This window comes from Chionomys nivalis, chromosome 12 (assembly GCF_950005125.1).
Source record: "Chionomys nivalis chromosome 12, mChiNiv1.1, whole genome shotgun sequence".
NCBI classification, from domain to species: Eukaryota; Metazoa; Chordata; class Mammalia; order Rodentia; family Cricetidae; genus Chionomys; species Chionomys nivalis.
Window position 1 is genome coordinate 55,497,405 of NC_080097.1, and position 14,166 is coordinate 55,511,570.

The window sequence follows — 14,166 nt, forward strand, 5'->3', positions numbered from 1 at the left end:
TTTTAAGAAACATAAAATACTGAAGATGCCCCTCCCCCCATCTTCCACAATCACTCCTGCCAACAAACAAACAAACAAAACAGAAAAATAGAGCCCTCGGACAAACAAAAGCATACAAAAAAGGGAAGTTTAGGTGAGAAATCCAACGAAGTCTCAGAAACCAAGGAAACACCAGAGACAGGAAATACCAAGTCACAGAAGGAAGTGACCTGGGAGTCTAAATCTGGTGGGAATTAATAACCAGGTGTGAAGAGAGCAAATCACCAAAGAATTACAGCACATGCTCCCCAAGTTGAACAGAAACAAGACTATGCAGAGATGTACAGAATCCATGAGACAAAGACAGGGGAAAAAAAAGACAAATTTAAACACACAGTTATAGAATTTCAGAGAAACAAAGCTAGGGAAAAATTATTGAAATGTTTAGAAAAAAAAATACAGGTCACCTAGAAATAACAGACTAGAGTAGCAATAGACATCTGGTCACCAACAAACCTAGCCCAAAAGACACAAGTGCTCAAAGCTTTGAGACAGGGTTTCTCTGTGTAGCTTTGGAGCCTGCCTGTCCTGGAACTATTTCTTGTAGACCAGGCTGGTCTTGAACTCACAGAGATCCTCCTGCCTATGCCTCCCGAGTGCTGGGATTAAAGGTGTGCACCACCACCACCGGGCAAAGCTACTCCTTGTTAAATAAGAGTTCAAACCTGGAAAGAAATCAAAGCAGACCCCAAGATGGCATTCAGCCCCAGGTCAAAACTGTAACCACTTATAGAAAAGGAAGCAAAGACAGAGAGATTCCGTGAGGGAGAGTGAGCAAACCTGAGTGCACAGGAGCAAAGATGCAGGGTCAGAGTCAGGTAGGGTGGCTCTGTGATCCCTGCTGAGGGAGGACTGCTCAGAGTGTGTTTGATCTGTCTAAAGAAAGAGAGGAAAGGAAATGAAAGAGAGGGAAAAAGAAAGGAGGAAGGACAAACAGAAAGAAAGGTAAATAGGCAACTGGAAAACAAAACAAAATGTCATGGGCCAAACTGAAGCCTCCAGCACAAACTGGAACAAGACAATAGGTCCGGGAAGGAGTTGATTCCGAGCGCTAACCACAACTCAAAGACTTTCAATAAACAGGGCACTGTGTTCTTTGTCTCAGGAGAAATGAAAAAGCACTCAGAAAATTAGGCCGGGGATGTGTCCATACTTCCTTCACTTTTTAGAAACCATGCGTGTGTGCTTCAGGTTTTAAATATTCTGGTAAGGTGCTCTGTTTGTTTAAAAGTCCAAAATAAGAATTCTGTAGCTGGGTGGTGGTGGCACACGCCTTTAATCCCAGCACACAGGGTGCAGAGACAGGCCATGAGTTTGAGGCCAGCCTGATCTACAAGAGCTAGTTCCAGGACAGGCCCCAAAGCTACAGAGAAACCCTGTCTTGACAAACAAAACAAAACAACAAAAGGTTTCTATAAAGGTCAGATCTGTATTCAATCAAGAAAGAACTTTTAACTCCTTACAGATATTTAAACAAAACAAAGCAAATAAAAAGTAGATTCCAGGGCTGGAGAGATGGCTCAGTGGTTAAGAGCATTGACTGTTCTTCCAGAGGACCTGAGTTCAATTCCCAGCAACCACATGGTGGCTCACAACCATCTGTAATGAGATCTGGCGCCCTCTTCTGGACTGCAGGCATACATGGAGGCAGAATGTTGTATACATAATAAATAAATAAAATCTTTAAAAAAAAAAGTAGATTCCATGCAGAAACTAAGTGATCACCTATCAGAGACAATAAAGCCCCATGCGAGGTATAGGAGCAGGAAACAATTTAATCCCCTGCTCTTGTAAAAAAATGTTCTAGGATTTAACCATTCTAAAATGCTTTACTTCTTTCCAGGAAATAGATTATATATGAGGACAATGGCCTCTTTAGAACTATTACCCAGGATAGAAAGTTTAATACTAATGCCAAAATTAAGGCAGAAAAAAAAGGAGAATTTTTTTTTTTTTTAAAAAGAACAGATCAGAATTTCTACAACAAAAGAATCATAACAATGGCCGCGCATTGGGCTTAGTCACCTGAGCAATAAGAAATTTACCTTATGAGAACTTTCCCAGTGGGTAACCTGAACCTTAACATAAGATAATCGGCATGGACAGGACTGACTGATGCTGACCGCCATGTATTCACCTTTCTAACGCCAATATAAATGACGAAACACCACACCCACAGACACACTGAGTCTCAACCTTACCAGTTATAGCCCACAGCAAAAGACGCTTCGATTACAGGAGCGATGAGTTTTGCAGCTGTCATAATGTATTTTTCTGCCATGGCTTTCCTATATAGACAAACAAAGAAGTTATATTTAGATGTGGCATGAAAGCAAGTTATATTTAATTCTTAAAATGTAAGTATAAAGATTATCTATCAAAACTAGCATACCACAGAAGCTAACCAAAGGACAGACAGCCATGAAAGAAATGTGTTTACAAAGGTTAGGAGGGCGCAGGCCATGTCTCCTGGCACTGAGAAAGCAAAAAAAAAGGCAAGTGGATCTCTGAGTTCAAGGCTAGCCTGATCTACATAGCAAGTTCCCAGGACAGCCTGGACTATATTGAGATACTTCATCTCTAAAAACAAAAACAAGCAAAAAACACTCCAAACAAAACTAAAATGAAACCAAAACAAAAAAAGGCTTGGAGTGGTTGTACATACAATCCTAGCACAAGGGAAGTGGAGGGTGGAGGCAGGAGGGCGGTGAGTTTGAGGTCAGCCAGTCACAGGCCACTCTGGATCACACAGTAAAACCCTGACCCCCAGACAAGCGCTAGGGCTGTAGTTTACGTGTTCGAGCACTGGCCCAGCATGACTAAACTGGTTTAATCCAGCACTGCCACTCCCAGTACAGAGGAAGGAGCTTGTAAATCAGACTAACAACAAGTAGCAAACACGACTGCTAATGTGTGCCTCCTGGGCACCAGTGTGCCCTTCTTCTCTTGCTTGAGGACGCCTTCTGACAAGGTGAAGAAACAACGGAACACAGACAGAGCTCTGCAGCTACCTTACACAACTACCTGTGGACAGGAAAGTGAGGGTAAACAGCCACTAAAGAAACGGTGTGTGGGCCTGGGCAGGCGCCTCAGTGGGCACGAGGACCTAAGCTGGGTTCCCCAGTGCGCCTGTAGTTCTAGCACTGGGATGCAGAGAGATGAGGATCCTGGGGGCTCACTGAGCAGTCACTCCAGATCAGTGAACAAAGGTGGGGCATGACAGAGGAGGAACTGCAATGGTTGACTTTTGGCCTCTATGCTTGCACATCCAGGCATACACAAATACACACACACACACACACAAACCACACATGCATACAACCCACAAAAAAACTGTGTTATTAAAACAAGAGTCATAACATATTGCCTGTGTTTGTTTTTGAGACAGGATCTCACTCTGCACTCTGTAGTCCTGGCTGACCTGGAACTTGTTATGTAGACCAGGGTGGCCTCAATCTCACCAAGATCTACCTGCCTTTACCTCTTAAATGATGACATTAACGATGTGGGATGGGTCACCATGCCCAGGTGTATGTTACTTTTGAAAGTATGTAAATGTGTGTATTTATGCACCAATTTATAATGATCAATAATATTTATTTTTGTCTATCTTTCTTGGATTTATAAACACAGCAAGGGGCTAGAGAGGTGGCTGAGTAGTTAAAGAGCACTGGTTCCCTTCCAGAGGACTTGGTTCACTTCCCAGCACCCACATCGTGACTTATAACTGCCTGAAACTCCAGTTCCAGGAGATCTGATGCTCTTTTCTGGCTCTATTGGCACTGGACATGCATGTGGTATACACATACGCATGCAGGTAAACACTGATCCACATAAAACAAAAATAAATAAAAATATATCTTAAAAAAAACAGTATATAATTCCACTTATAAGGTATCTACACTAATGAAAATCACAGAGGAAGAATGTAGAATAATAGTTCATACAACCTAGAAGGCAGGAAGACCAAAGACTCCAACCCAACCTGGACTATATGTCTAATCTAAGTAAATAAATTTCAAGATGATATATTTTACATTGTATCTATTTTGCCACCATTAGGTGTCCTTTACCACTTGTGATATATACATGATATATATATATATATATATATATATATATATACACATGTGATATATACATATAACATGTTCAATAACTCTTAACCCTTTCAGTTACACTTGATGGAGGCTAGGTGTGTGAAGGAATGCATTAGAATAAGAAACAAAATTTGGTGTGATGGTGTGCGCCTATAGTCACAGTGCTAGGCAGAAGGCAAGATAGTAAAACCCTCAAAATAAGAGAGAAAAATATGTTGCAAAGAGCTCCCCAAAACTTTTGGGATTTCCTCCATGCTACAAGTTTGCTTTTTGCTGACCATGAGATACGCTAATGAGGCGAATGTGCCTAGAAAGGTTCAAGGTAGAAATATGAGCACTTGGGAGGTGGGGTCAGGAGAACCAGGGTTCAAGGTCATCCTTTCTTACAGAACAAGATTGAAATCAGCATAGATTCTGTGAGACCCCATCTCAAAAGGGTAGAAACAGAAGAATCAACAGAATTTTCAGTCTTACATCCTGTGGTGATTTGAACAAGAATGGCTCTCATAGGCTCATATATTTGAATGCTGAGTCACCAGGGAGTGAAACTCTGAAAGGGTTAAAAGAATTAGAAGATGTGGTCTTGTTAGAGGAAGCAAGTCACTGGGAGAGGGCTGATGCCAGGCCCAGGCATTCTCTCTCTCTCTCTCTCCTTGTGGATCAGGTTAGCTCTCTGCTGTATCTCCAGCACCACGTTTGCCATTCCTGCTGCCAGGATCCCCCACGCGAGGATAACGGACTAAACCTCTGAAACTGCAAGAAGCCCTAATTAAATGCTTTCCTTTCTAAGAGTTGCCTTGGGCATAGTGTCTCTTCACAAGGATAGAACATTGACTAGGACACATCCCAGTCTCCAGAGAGAGGACAGGAGCTGAAGATAGAGACCATCACCAATGGCCAGTGACACCATCAGTCATGTCTACACTGCAGAACCTTGCTTGGGGAGGATCGGGTTGGTGAATACACAGAGGTGATAAGGGAACCTATACGTCTCCCCCAAAACATGCTATGCACCTTCCTATCTGGTTGTTTCTCAGCTGGATCCTTTACAACAAACTGGCACATGCAAATAAAGGGTTTCTTCAAGTTCTGTGCTCTTCTTGCAAATTACAGAGCCCAAGGAGGGTTGGTAAAAACCTGTCTCATAGGAAGCCAGTCAGAAAGGAAGGCCTCTGCTTATTGCTGCTGACCATACTGGGGGAATGAAGAGGCTGGCGGGCCCGAGCCTTTTCCTGTGGAGTCTACATCAAAAGTGAATTAATTGCTGGACACCTACTGGATGTTCAGAGAGCTGAACAATCTTGGTGTGGTAAAGTCCCATATTTTGGTATTAGAAGTAGAAACAGCACACACACACACACACACACACACACACACGGAGACACACATGACATGACAGTAGGAGGAAGACTTTTGAGAAGATGCTAAAGGGGTTAATACAATCAAAATTCATTATACACATGTGTGAAAGATAAAAATAAAAAAGAGAAAACAGATGTGGTCCATATTAGCAAAAGGAAATAATAAAATAAATACATATGTTTCTTCAGGCTTGATATTTAATTGGCAGGCAAGACATACATACATAAGACAATTAAAAAAAATCAAGGTAACTAAATTGCAATATAGTACCAAATGTGGGGAAAGAAAATAACAGAGAAATGGTTAAGAATTGCTGCATAAGACCAGCCCTGGTGAAGCAGGTTTGTAATCCCAGTTTAGGGCAAGAGGATCACAAGTTGAAAGCAAGCCTGAGTTACTGAGTAAACTCAAGGGTAGATCAGGCAACTTAGTGAGCCTACTTCAAAATAAAAAGCAAAGAAAATGCTAGAGACATCGCCAGGGTGGAAAAGGGGCCATGGCATAACATTCTACTGCTAAACACACAACTTGATAATGGTAACTGGGCCAGCAGGAGGGCTGAAACTCAAGGAGAAAAAGTAGAGGATGGTGTGATAGCTCGGCCAGGAGACAGGTGCAGCTGACAAGTTTTCTAAGAACCAGTGAGGAGGCAGTACTTTCCTAAAAACTGCAGCCAAAATATTACCTTTCACGTTCCATTTGCCTAAGATGGTCATTTTTTATGGCTTCAATCAGTAAGTTAGTATGGCGATCGTCCTGGGAAAAGAAAAGAGAAAGGAAGTCAGAAATAAAAATTTCAGAGTTCTAATCAATACCCCAACAACTAGTTTTATAAAATGGTGTGTATGGCCAGGCAGTGGTGGCACACGCCTTTAATCCCAACACTTGAGAGGCAGAGGTAGGCAGATCTCTGTGAGTTTGAGGCCAGCCTGGTCTACAGAGTGAGTTCCAGGACAGTGAGGCTATTCAGAGAAACCCTGTCTCAAAACCCTCCCCCAAATATTATGATAATAAAATAAAATGCTGTGTAAATTAGCTTACTGTCCTTACATAGAGCAGAACTTGGTTTTGTTCTGTTTTTATGATTGCCTATCACACTCTCCATGGAACTAATATATATCCTGAGCAGTAGATAAAAGGGTCAGGCCAGGAAGAATAAAATCAAATACACAAAGCTAGGATTGCTCATATAAATATGTGATACTATAGATTGTAAACTCAAATGCAAAGGTGTGCATGGTTAGCCACTGCTTAGATAGTCCATGTAACTCCCCATTGAGAATGAAGACAAGACTGGGGCTGAGGGGGTGGCACGGTACCAACCATGGAAGGCGTGGCTTTAATTGCCAGCACCACCTAACCATACACTGATGTTTTTAAACAACACACACCATTTTTCTCAGCATGAAAGTAATGCATAAAAAAATCCATGTTTATCCAGTACTATGTTCCAGGTATACTTTCAACATTTTATATACATTGGCCATTTAACCCTCACAATCCTACAAGGCTGGTTTATATACAAACTGTCCCATTTTATATATAAAGGAACTGAGCTGCAAGAGGAATAAGTCCTGAGTGGCAGCCAGGCATCAGGCTTCATAGCCCACACTCTCTTTACTAGGAGCAATAATACCCTTACATTCTATCAAGAAAAATCTACTACCAGGAAAGAGGGAGAGATGGAGGGAGAGGGGGAGGGAGAGAGGGAGGGAGGGAGGAAGAGAAAGAGAGAGAGGGAAAGAGAGACAGACAGACAGACAGACAGACAGACAGACACACACACACACACACACAGAGAGAGAGAGAGAGAGAGCCTGTCTAGCCTCTCTACCTATATTAGTAAGCTCCAGATTTTTTTTTATTATTATTATTTTTTTTATTATGTATACAATATTCTGTCTGTGTGCATGTCTGCAGGCCAGAAGAGGGCACCAGACCCCATTACAGATGGTTGTGAGCCACCATGTGGTTGCTGGGAATTGAACTCAGGACCTTTGGAAGAGCAAGCAATGCTCTTAACCATCTCTCCAGCCCTAAGCTCCAGATTTTAAGACTATCTCAAAAAATAAGGTGGAGAGCTACTGAGGAAGACACCCAATATTAACCTCTGGTCTTCATATCATAGGCACACACATATTTATATTCATATCCAGAGAGAGAGAGAGAATATGGAAATCTTCTGTTGGGTATAGTGAACTATGCCTGCAATTCCAGCACTATAGAGGCTGAGTCTGGAGGATTCAGAGTTTCGAGGCCAGCCTAGACTACAGGATGAGTTTCAGGACAGCCAAATTTAAGAGATCCTCAAAAAATAATGAAGTTCAACTCTATTAAACTGAAAAAATATACAACTTTGCCCTTCAAATACAGGCAATTTCATATGGTTTGACTTAACGTAATAGAATGCTAACAATCTATGCATAAAAATCGGGAAAATGTTTTCAAAGTATTAAGAAAAACAAAGAAGAGGTGGGAAGGAAGAAAAGAGGGAGGAGGAAGAATAAAAAACAACAACATCCAATTGCCCAGAAACTACTGTTTCTATTTTGGTGTGTTTTCCCCTAGTTTCTCATGGGTATGGGCCTATAACTCTTCACTTAACATCATATAATATCCCTTTGAGTCTTTAAAAACAAGACTTTCCAGAGGCTGAGGGTGTCGAGGATATAGTTCAGTTGGTATAATGTTTGCCTGTGATCCATGAAGCCCTGAGTTCAATCCCAAGACTATGTAAGACTGGGCACAAGTGGCATATGCCTTTAATCACAGCATTTGGGAAGTGAAGTTAGGAGTGTCAGAAGTTCAAAATCATCCTTAGCTACACAGCAAATTTGAGGCCAGCTTGGGATAGTGAGATACTATGTCAAACAAAACAAAAAACAACCAACCAACCAACCAAACAAACAAACAAATAACCAAACAAAAAAAGAATTTAGGTTCCATGATAGATGGACAGGGGTATAGCTCAGTGGCAGATCATGAGCAAAGTCTTAGGTTCACTCCTCAGTACTACTGTTCTAGTTTGTTTCCTAGTGATCTGATAAAAACACTAACCAAACAACCTTATGATATGGGAGTTATTATTTAGCTTGCAGCTTTCAGTTTATCACCAGTGGAATCCAGGGCAGGACGGACGCTCAGGCAGGCAGGAGCCTGGTGTCAAGGGACAGAAGCAAAAACTACAGAGTGCTCTTTCTGGCCTGCTCTTCATGGGTTGTTCAGCCTCTTTTCTTATAACAACCCAGGACCACCTGCCCAGGGGTGGCACTGCCTACAGATATCTGAGCCCTCCCATACCAAACCTTCATCAAGAAAATGCCCAACAGATCCAGCCACACACAGGTCAACCTGATGGAAGCAATTCCTCAGTTGAGGGTCCTTCTTCCCAGGTGTCCCTAGTTGTGTCAAGTTGACAAAAACTAACCAGGAAAAAAGTAGTTCCACAGTCACATGGTCAAGGTGTAGTCAAATCTTATTTTTAATAATTTTTCTAAAAGCTTTGACGAAAATTGTGCAGTCTGATCTTTGGGGGGGGCTTTATTTTATTTTTTATTAATTTTTTCCATGTATTTTATATACCAGTCACAGTTTTCCCTCCCTCCTTTCCTCCTGCTCCCTCCCCCACGTCCTATCTACCAGACTCCATCTACTCTTTCTCCATTCAAAAGGGGCAGGTCTCCCATGGGAGTCACAAAGCGTAGCATATCAAGTTGAGGCAAAACCAAGTTCCTCCCCTACATCAAGGCTGGGTGAGGCATCCCTACATGGGGAATGAGTTTCCAAAAGCCAGCCCATGCGCCAGGGACACGTCCTGATCCCACTGCTAGGGGCCCCACAGACAGTCTAAGCTACACAGCTGTCACCCACATGTGTGGTCTGTTTTAACTATAACCTCTAACCCTAAGTCCCAGTCTTAACTCAAAATAAATAGCAAATGAAGTATGCGAACTGCCTGTTGGGAAACTCAAGACACTCCCATTTGCTCGTTTCCACGGACAGACAAGCAGAAGAGCCAAGAGGCTGTCATGCTCGTACTCACACTTGGGGAGATGTACTTATCATCTTCATCAATTTCTAACGGAACAGCAATTAACTTCTGGAACGCCTTCTTCATTTTTTCTCGGTCTCCAATGGCAAAACAACTGAGAATTAGGTTGAAGCCTGCCTTCAGATTTGGGGCCATACTCATGATGTGCTCGAATGAATTAATGGCATCTGAATATTGACCAGTTTTTATAAATGTAATCCCAATGTTCTGCATTATTTTAATCCTAAACAAGGAGAAACGGGTTAGTCTGGAAAGTCTGAACTGATATGACATTCTAGTTTTTGCACTTCCCTTTGTCTTTCTTTTTTTAAATTTTATTTTTAAATTTAATTTAAATTGTAAATAGTATAACACACAGATCACAACATTTAATGATTACAGCCATATTTACACTTGTGGGGTAATAAGTGCATATTTAAGCATTTCTATTACCTGAAAAGGAAACCTATGCTACTAACAGTTGTTCCCGTCCTCACAGGCTGGGGACCACTAATCTACTGTCTGTCTCTCTGCCTTTTCTAGTTATTGCCTATAAACAGACCATATGAAGTGTGAGGTCCACCCCCCTGACACAATCCTGAGGTTCCTCTATACTGGAGTATCAGTGCTTCACTTCTTAAAAAAAAAAATCACTAAGTAGAACTCTACAGTATAGATATACATCACTTTATTTTTTGAAACAGGGTCTCACTATGTAGCCCTGGCTGCTTTGGTGGCTTGGGACTTTATGTAGACCAAGTTGGCCTCAAATTCACAGAGATCTGTTCGCCTCTGCTTCAGAGTACTGGAATTAAGAGATGTGTCACAACACCTGGCCTTTCCATGTTTTCTTACCTACGCCTGCTTGGTGGAAATGGGTTACTTCCACTTTTTTGATACTATGATTACTACTACTATGAACATTTACATTCAAGTCTTTGAAATAATGTAAATTTTCATTTCTTTTAAGTATATACCCAGGAATAGAATTGTTGGCCTTTTAAGACACTGCCTGTCTTGAAAAGTAGCTGTACCATTTCACATATCCAGTGCATGAGATTTCTAATGTCTCAGCGTCTGCATCAGTACCTGTCACTGTCAGTCCCTTAGGGCCATTCTTGTGGAGATGGTCCCACTGCACTGACAAGTGTATCCAAACATAACCCCACTGCTGATTCATAACTAGCTGACTGGATCAGAATCACTCATTCATGGTATTCTTTTTGTTTAGAATGCATTCTACCTCAAATCCTTGGTAGTTACTACCTTGGCTAAATTACTATAGTACCCACTGCCTCAGTTACTATTAAGCACGTAATGTATGTCCCTAAATTACACTTTCTAGAAATGCTCAAATTCAGCCGGGCGGTGGTGGCGCACGCCTTTAATCCCAGCACTCGGGAGGCAGAGGCAGGCGGATCTCTGTGAGTTCGAGACCAGCCTGGTCTACAAGAGCTAGTTCCAGGACAGGCTCCAAAACCACAGAGAAACCCTGTCTCGAAAAACCAAAAAAAAAAAAAAAAAGAAATGCTCAAATTCTTGGTGGTTGCCAGGTTAAAGGTGTTTCTGGAGCAGTAGTTCTCAACCTGTGAGTAGTGAGTGACCCGACTACTCACACCCCGAGCAAGATTTTCATATCAGATATACTGCATATCAGATATTTACATTATGATTCACAACGGAAGCAAAATTAAGTCAATAAATATACTATTTCTGTTCTTGAATATTGGAGGAGTAGAAGATACCCCGACTTCTCTACCCTTTCCACTCCACAGTGCTCTCAAACAGTAGGAGGTGTGCGCTGTGGTCCACTCTACTGCCACGACCGCTGTAGGGCTATGCTGGCATGAAGCTATATGATGTTCTTAACAGCCGCATGGTTAGCTTAGTTTTATTTTTATTGATCAAGTACTAATCCTTTAACCTTTAATTTGCCAATATGTGAGATATGCAAATAGTCACAAGTGAACAGAGCAAAAATCCACATCTGAACCATGAATCTATACCTCCCATCTACACACAGTTCAAAACCTTCAGTCCAGTGACAGCAAACCACAAGCCAGCTTGCTCCCAAGAAGACACTTGAGCTTTACAGTCACCAGGCTCCACACTTACCTCATTTCCTTATGGACACTCGGGATCTGATCTAAGGCCATTCGGTAGAACTTAATGGCTTTGGAGTAATTCCTCTGCTTTAAATAAATATTTCCCATATTCACTTTCAGTCTCCCTAATTAAAAAAAAAATGAGGGTAAACATTCTCATGTTTGTACTTTTCCTATGATATTTTAGATAATCTTAGTTTATATTCTCTAAAGCTTTTTTTCCAAGTTAGGATGCTTTAAATACTTTTTATTTTGTGTATATGTGTGCAGGTCAGAGGAAAACTCATGGAAGCTGGTCCCCTCCTGCCACTTCTAGGATCTGGAGATTAAACTTAGGTCATTAGCCATAGGTACAAGTATGTCTACCATTGAGTAAATGTTCTGGCCCAGTTAGAGGTTTTAGACATAAAATTCTAACATTGAAACAGTACACCCTTGTCATACATTCATACACTTAAGTATGGAGAAATGGAACTTCTTGAAAATATGGTTAGACAACAGTTTTCATTACAAAACTGAAGTGCATTATGCTAAGAAAAACACAAGGCAGGAGAGAGAGTTCTACGGGAAGAGTTCTGGCTGTGCAAGCCTGAGGAGCTGATTCCATCTGGGAAGATAGAGTGGAAGAAAAGAACAGATTCTTGCGAGCTGTCCTCTGGCTCGACACACACACCATAACATTCATGTATTTATATTTATATATACACACACACACACACTATACAGACTTAAAAAGGGATACAAGACATTTGTAAATTACTCTATAATGACACATAATTTTAATCTTATTAAAGGAAATAATATTCCAATAAACCTTAATATTGTCACAAAAACTACACAATATAAATATACAATCGTCTCGTGGGAACACAGTCAAATGAGAGAAATGTTCCATTTGGTTGGCATGGCTCCTTCTTCTTATGAGGATGCAGTACTCGTGGATGTGTTTTTTTTTTTTTTTTTTTTTTTGAGACAGGGTTTCTCTGTGGTTTTGGAGCCTGTCCTGGAACTAGCTCTTGTAGACCAGGCTGGTCTCGAACTCACAGAGATCCGCCTGTCTCTGCCTCCCGAGTGCTGGGATTAAAGGCGTGCGCCACCACCGCCTGGCTCGTGAATGTGTTTTGAGGCAGGGTCTCACTATGTAGCCCTGGCTGTCCTGGAGCTCCTTATGCAGATCAGGTAGCCTTGAACTCAAGAGATCCACCTGCCTCTGCCTCACCAGTGCTGGGATTAAAAGCAAGCATCACCTTGCCCAGCTTGGAATATATCTTGTGTTTAGTACTAGGCAGTTTATTTCATGTCAACTGCATTTATTCCTATACATGTATGTTTTTTCAAACATAGTATCTTTAAGCAGGACACCACATCATAAATAACAATTAACTTAAAGCATGGATCCTTTTATTATAAGAAAACAAAGTGAGGAAATGAGATTAACACTACAAAAGAACTATGTATCTGTGAAATGTTGGTTATATACACCTACCTGCATTGCTAAACATCTTATTTTTCACTATCACTTGATATGTGTTCAGTGCTTCTGCATACATTTCATTGGCTGAATACTGACTGGCCAAGTTGAAGAGAACCTAGGAAAGAAACACTATAAAAAGCCACATAATGACCATCCTTGGCCCCGTTCACTTGCAGTCTTTCTAGAGGTTAAAACACTTGAACAGAGCTGTGTCTCAAGATATCCCATCAAGCACAAACCTGCCTTGTGTTACAAGTAAAGAGAATGCAGATGATGGGGCGCTGACCTCTAAACTTCACTTAATTTTCTTTGTATTCTTATTTTAATTTGAGTAGTATTAACCATCAGTGATTTTAGGAAGACCCACAAAGAATAAATGTGCTTTGCTAATGCTACTGGTTGAAAAAGAAATAATCAAGAAAAGGATTATTTAGTTCTCCTTACAAGTAGAAATGAAAAATTATATAGAAATAGCTTAAACTCTAAAGCATATCAGAGAAGGATTTGTATAACAAAACTTTTTCTGAGACAGGGTCTCACTATGTAGCCCAGGCTGGCCTGAAACTATCTATGTGGACTAAGCTGTCTCCAGCTCGCAGAGATCTGCCTGCTTCAGCCTCCTAAATGTTGGGATTAAAGGCATGGGCCTATATCTAATATTTTTAACGTTTCAGATGTTCCTTTTTTATTTATTTGACATATAAGACTCAGTCCACTAAAAATCCACTCTTTTAAACAGCAGTGTAAATAAATATCAAGGAAGAATCTTTTTAGTATTAAAGATATTTTGTTAGAAACTAAAGAAAGGCCAGGCGGTGGTGGCGCACGCCTTTAATTCCAGCACTCAGGAGGCAGAGGCAGGGGGATCTCTGGGAGTTCGAGGCCAGCCTGGTCTATAAGAGCTAGGTCCGGGACAGGCACCAAAACTACAGAGAAACTCTGTCTCGAAAAAACCAAAAAAAGAAACTAAAGAAAGGCATTGATTTTCCCACTAGATTCACATATTTACTGGCTCAAAAATCAACATCAGCACCTCATTAAGATAACCCTGGTGTA

At 41.1% G+C, this 14,166-nt stretch overlaps 1 protein-coding gene across 3 annotated transcripts in view; it reads right to left on the reverse strand.

Moving 5' to 3' along the window:
- Positions 1–14,166, reverse strand: part of Ift88 (intraflagellar transport 88) — a 106,493-nt gene that overhangs the window by 70,998 nt on the left and 21,329 nt on the right. For all 3 annotated transcript variants that reach the window (XM_057786582.1, XM_057786580.1, XM_057786581.1), the window contains exons 10-14: positions 13,123–13,225; positions 11,647–11,761; positions 9,544–9,775; positions 6,187–6,257; positions 2,241–2,327 (exon numbers count right to left, since the gene is read on the reverse strand). In XM_057786582.1, the coding sequence (XP_057642565.1) occupies positions 2,241–2,327; positions 6,187–6,257; positions 9,544–9,775; positions 11,647–11,761; positions 13,123–13,225 (608 nt within the window). The remainder of the gene's footprint in view (positions 1–2,240; positions 2,328–6,186; positions 6,258–9,543; positions 9,776–11,646; positions 11,762–13,122; positions 13,226–14,166) is intronic.